Here is a 6,000-nt window from a genome sequence, read left to right as displayed (position 1 = left end):
GGCTGGGTTTTCTCTGCATGTTGAAGGTTGGAACTAAGGTAATTTCGGTATCCCGTTTTGGGTGTTTGGTTGTTTTTTTTTTGCCATGCCTTTGGGCGTGTGGGATTTTACTTTGTTCCCTGACCGGGGATGGAACCCACACCCCCTGCATTGGAAGCGTGGAGTCTTTCCAGTGGACCACCAGGGACGTGTTAGAATCCCTTTTTAAAAGCTTATAACTATAGATATAAGGAGATAAAATGGAATTATAAATTAAACCTTGGGAGTGGCCTGTAACCAGAAAAGAAGGTGCTTATGGATGACACAAAACACAGTTTCTGAAAGGTTTCTCCTACTATTTTGTGATACCTTTTAGCAAATGGACTACACAATACCCCAAGATCACTTCAAACACAGAAGACCGTGTATACCCATGGCAGAATTCCCCCTCAAAGAGGCTCAAGCAATTGTTCCTTTATCTGTTTTAATGTTGCTTTTCTAAAAGAGTATAACTGGATATTTTGAACATCCCCCACATCTATTTTTGAAGTCCTATTTGCTCCTGCCTCAATGTAGGGTGCTAAATTCTGCCCCAGAGAACCACTATTGCATTACATTGATTACCCTATACCTGTTCACCCACACCTACTCTTAAACTCACCCAATCACCACACAGCAACTACACATCTTTTTTAAATGGACATTTTGATTATGAAACTTCCCTGCTTTAAAATTTCCATGACTTCCCACTGCCATTATAAAATCTTTAGAACTCTCACATTCCTACAGGCCTTGCAAATCAGTACCCCACCTATTTCCAATTCCATATGCTAACCTTCTCTTCTCATTGTCTGCAGGATCCTGTTTATAACACTGCACTCTTCCCATCTAACAGTGGCTACATGAAAGCAGGGACCCTGCTGATCTACTTGATCACTGCATCCTTAGCATGCAGCACAATGCTTATTAGCACAAACAATAAATAAATGATGAATGCACTATCACTTAGCTCTCTATACCTTCTCTCCACAAGAGATTATTATTCAGAAATTTGTATTGAACTGGTCCACATAAGTAACTGCCCACTGCCCTATGCCTGAAGAGTTTAATAAAAGTAAGCAGCTTATCTTTGCATTTATAAACACAAGTCTCTGAAACTAAACAGGCTCAGTTTAAGGATTAAATAATTTATTTTTAAGAAATTTTGAACTGCTTGCTAAATTGTTCTTAAATTTACTTATTAATAACTTCTTCTTTAAGTTTCTCTGCAAGCAATCTCCTCTTTAGTAATGTTTGCTTCTCCTCTGCTGTCATTTCTGGTTTCTCTGTCATTTCCTTAGAAAAACAAAAACAAAAGAAAAATATTGGCTACAGCAGAAGATGGGTTCATTTGTCTAAAATTCCTAGCATACTGCCTTGAACAAATAGAGCATTCAGTGAACTAAAGAAAAAAAAGCCACACATGGGCTGAGTTCCCTAAATTTCTTCTTTGTAGAAATCTCTTAGGGAAGCCTTTTAGAGGTGGTGGCTAGGGTACCGATGCTGTTCTATGATAAAGTATTTCAAAAGGCTTAGGTCAAACAGACAGCTGACCCTTCAGTGCTCAAAGCAGGGCAAGTAAAGAACCATAAAATTGCTATCATTTCTACCTCACAAAATCCTATCAACCCTTTTACTGCTGAGGAAAGACTGACTTTTCTCAGTGTAGGAGTGCTACACCGACAGGGAGACTGTTAGGAATGCATCTGAAGAGCATACACTCTGAGAACCCCACCCACAGGTGTGCAAAGCTTCACATACTAGAGCCGGTCATACCTCCACCTCCCTAGCAGGTTTTCCCTTCTGCTCCGAAGTTTGATTCTGCTTAGTCTTCACGTCCTTCCTCATGGCCATCAACTTATCTCTCTTCTGTTTTAGATAGTGTTCTCGCTGGCGGAGCTCTTCTGTTCCAAGTGTTGATAAATTCTGGGTCAAATGAGAGCAGAAACTATTTAAATTCAAGACTGCATAATAAGTGGCACAGATACCCACTGAATGATCAAATTAGAAGTTTGAGTCCAAGACCATAACAAAGGCTGGATGTCTATGGCCATTTACAATGTTTCTAGTACTTTGTCATTTGCTCATAATTCTTAAAAAATAATGTCTTCACTTACTGCTATTGGTCCCTCCACGCTTGCATGTTCGAAGCCAGGAATCTTCAGGCCTTTGTGTGGGAGGGAGGAAGTTTCAGGCAACATTTCCAGCTTTCTTGTCGAAGGCTGGACTGATTGATTAGCAAAATGCACTTTAACTTCTGGCAGTAATTAGAGAGACCAATTAGAATATTATAAGAAATATTAAGTTATGCTAGATTTACCAAAATGAGCTAATGTTAGTAATACTTGGGTTTTTTCTCTCATTCATTCACAAGCATTGGTTCAGTGCCTCTGTTGTGCTAGGCACTGGGTGGAAACAAATGAACATGGTCTCGGGCCTCAAGGAGCTTTAACTATGGTTTCTTGTGAACAGGCATTTTGACAAATACCAAGCTCCTGCTGTTTGGTACTATAGCTACAAAAAGATATAATTCTTGTCTAAAGATTAGAACTATTGTATAATGTAATACAAGGTTGCCATATAAGCCAGGTAAAGAATCCACCTCCCAATACAGGAGATGCGGGGTTTGATCCCTAGTTCAGGAAGATTCCCCTGAAGAACGAAATGGCAACCCATTCCAGTATTCCTGCCTGGGAAATATCATGAACAGAGGAGCCTGGCGAGCTACAGTCCATGGGATTGCAAAGAGTCAACAACCTACCAGCTAAACAACAACATATAAGCCAAATAAAGTGCACTAAAATCCCTTATTATCAGTGTTACTGTCTTTCAAACTTTTGTCTGCAGGCAAAAACTGTTAAGTGACCCTATATTTGCAGAGCAATTAATATAAAGCTACAATTTTTTGTACTGGAAATCAGTGCCAGTAGTATCAATAATGTTAAGTACATCCTAAAGATAACTGTAAACCTACCAACATATTAAGAAAATGTAAAGATTTTAAAGTAAGTAGAATTTGGAAGCAGATAAAACATGAGCACTCAACACCTTCCAATTATCTGGTAACTGTGCCAAGAGACTAGATTAACATGCTAATTGCTTTTCTGAGCCATTTTTTATTATAGGGTGGAGATTTTAAAAGACAAAACATTTTCATTATAATACATGGACTATGAAAGACAGCAAGTGAGAACAAAGACTCACATAAAAATGATGCCAAGAACTAAAGGCATGATGGGAGAACATGATATACATGTCTCTAAATGATTAAAAATCTTGCCAGCACAGTAAAACCAGAAATAGAACTTTGCATGAGCAAGAAATTTGCCCAAGGACCACTGCTCTAGCATGGGGAGAGCAGACTGACTGCAGGGCCAAGGAGGTTGGAGGAAAAGTTCTTTGGGCTCTTGGACTGAAAGGGAAGTGTCCATGAAAGAGATGAGGCTGCCGTTAACACTCCAACCAACCTATACAGGAAGCTACAGGACTAACTATAACAGAAATGAAAATGAGCTTCATTCAACAAGTTGGTCAAAATAAGCAAAGTTAAAATGCCATTCATATGATGGTGACTCTAAGCAGAGGTAAACTTGAACCACAGGGCTGGGCATGCGGGGTGGGGTGGGGTGGATTCCAGGCACATAAGCATTTATATTCATGTACTTGTTCTGGACAGTTCCTGCCTTCAGTTTGTTTGTCATGAACATCTTTTATATTCTAACTTGAACCTAGAGAGAAAAGTGCCTAAGGCCAAAATACTTAGCTTGTCTGATTTCTATGAATGGAGACTCGAAAAGCCAGCTAGCTTAAAGGAAGATCACCTGATCACTGGCAACCCTGAATCTACTGAAAAACAGAAGTTACCCATTTCTAGCAGGAACCAAGGAAAGATGTGGGCAATGGGATAAGCAGGAAGCCAAACACCTTTATGATTCCTCCCACGTTAGGCCTTTCTTGGGCTCCTATCGCTTTGTATGACGTGACTGCCTGGAATATCAGATATATGCATTTTTTTTAAATAGAACAGTTTTTAAAACGTAAAGTCATTACTTTTAAAATTACCTTCTATTGTTTCTCTGTTAATGTGCATAACTGAGTTACAAATGGTTTGAAATTAAGTTTTCTATAGCTTAATAGTCTGATAGGCAAATATATTCAAATTATGTCAGAAATGAGATTTGAACAGTACAGGTACTTGTGTGTGTTAGTCGCTCAGTCATGTCCAACTCTTTGCGACCCTATGGACTGTAGCCCACCAGGCTCCTCTGTCTATGGAATTCTCCAGGCAAGAGTACTGCAGTGGGTTGTCATTCCCTTCTCCAAGGGATCTTCCTGACCCAGGGATCAAACCCAGGTCTCCCACATTGCAGAAGATTCTTTACCATCTGAGCCACCAGGGAAGCCCCTACATGTACTTAGGTCTACATTTAAAAAAAAGGTAAATTTGGACCAGCAAGTCTTAAAAGCACTCAAACAAATCTAAAGAACGCACTTTTACAGACATAATTCAAATGAGGTTATTCTACTCAGGAAATGCAAACAAAAGAAATTATTAAATTTGCTAAGAATCAAAAAGCAAGATAACTTGATAAAACTGCTTTGGTTTCACATGCCCATTATTTTATCAACTAAGAATACAGTTTTTTAAAATAGTTGATAAACATCAAACCTATCTATCGCAATTATAAAACTTCTGCAAAGTGCAGAAAAACAGAAGACTTGAAGTCAGAAGACCAAGGGAAGTCACAGTCTCACTATTTAAGAGCTCAGTTACTTTGGACATCACTAAACTTCCTTGAATTTCTTGTTTAAAAAAATAAAATAAAAGTAAGGATCATAATATCTACCTCATGGAGTTACAGGGTTTTTTAAATTGAGAAAAGGACATGTATCTAAAAAATGTAGAAATACAAAATAAAAATGAGCTAAATGCATCATCATATTCAAGTTCTGCTTCAGAATTACCTGTCTTCTTAAACAACAAATCAGAATACATATACTGAAAATGGTTTCCCACATACTGAACAAGATCATCCACTAACATTTCCCAAAAGGAGTCTCCTCAATTTTAGTTTCAATGACAATTTAAGACTAAATTTCTGAACAAACTGGATACCTTTTATTTACTAACTGTGTTTTAATTCACTAGGAAAATAAGTTAATATTATCTTTCCATGTTCAGCTTCTAACTCCCACACATCATCTGATGGTGATAAAGGAAGAAGGTACCAAATGTTACGTGACCATACCGTAAATGCTGCAGTCACGGCCTACAGGCTGGGGGCTCCCCCAAGGAATTCTGCTCACTGCTCTGGGTTAGAAATTTAGGGGCTACACCCTCTCTGTCAGCTGAATATCTCCTACAGGCAATCTCTTTAGCTAAATTCACAAAGAGCATTAAATACCAATGGCCACTGAACACTCCCTCACAGGGTTTTTGAAGCTGAAGCATGTATAAGAAAACACCACACTCTTTACAACGTTTAAGTATTCATATTATTCAGAAATTTCAGTATACTTCCACCTTACCTGAGGTTGGGTGTGCAAAATGTTCACCATCCCCTTGGGAATTATTCATTTTTGTCGTTTCATTGGCCTGCATCGAAGGCTCTTCTGTTTTAGCCTCTGATAACTTAAGGCATCAACAACACAATTTAGAAAATATTTTAGATTAATTTTGAATAATTCACTACTTAACAGATTCAAACATATTAGTTTCAAAAATTACTGTCTACTAAAAAGAAGATTGAGCACCACAGAATTGATGCTTTAACTTAAAATAATCTAAAAAATACAATAATAATAATACCAGTACTATGATATGCCTGAAGCAGCCACAAACTGGTTTACAGCATACCTAATTTTATTGCACTTCAACTTGCTATCTTTACTAGATACTGTGTTTTTTTGTTTTTCTTTTTTACAAACTGAAGGTTTGTGGCAACTCTGCATCAAGCAAGTCTATACGTACCATTTTTCCAA

General features: G+C 38.0%; 1 protein-coding gene across 3 annotated transcripts in view; it reads right to left on the bottom strand.

Annotated features, from left to right (window-relative positions):
* Nucleotides 1–1,146: 1,146 nt before the first annotated feature.
* CFAP36 (cilia and flagella associated protein 36) overlaps nt 1,147–6,000 on the bottom strand; it is a 30,057-nt gene continuing 25,203 nt past the window's right edge. For 2 of the 3 annotated variants that reach the window (XM_043468605.1, XM_043468607.1), the window contains 4 exons: nt 5,548–5,650; nt 2,136–2,275; nt 1,795–1,944; nt 1,147–1,314 (listed from right to left, as the gene is read on the bottom strand). In XM_043468605.1, the coding sequence (XP_043324540.1) occupies nt 1,213–1,314; nt 1,795–1,944; nt 2,136–2,275; nt 5,548–5,650 (495 nt within the window). In that variant the 3' untranslated portion in view covers nt 1,147–1,212. The remainder of the gene's footprint in view (nt 1,315–1,794; nt 1,945–2,135; nt 2,276–5,547; nt 5,651–6,000) is intronic. The other variant, XM_043468606.1, reaches the window with a different exon arrangement.

This window comes from Cervus canadensis, chromosome 5 (genome assembly GCF_019320065.1).
Source record: "Cervus canadensis isolate Bull #8, Minnesota chromosome 5, ASM1932006v1, whole genome shotgun sequence".
NCBI lineage: Eukaryota > Metazoa > Chordata > Mammalia > Artiodactyla > Cervidae > Cervus > Cervus canadensis.
This window is presented reverse-complemented; position numbering and strand designations above follow the sequence as displayed.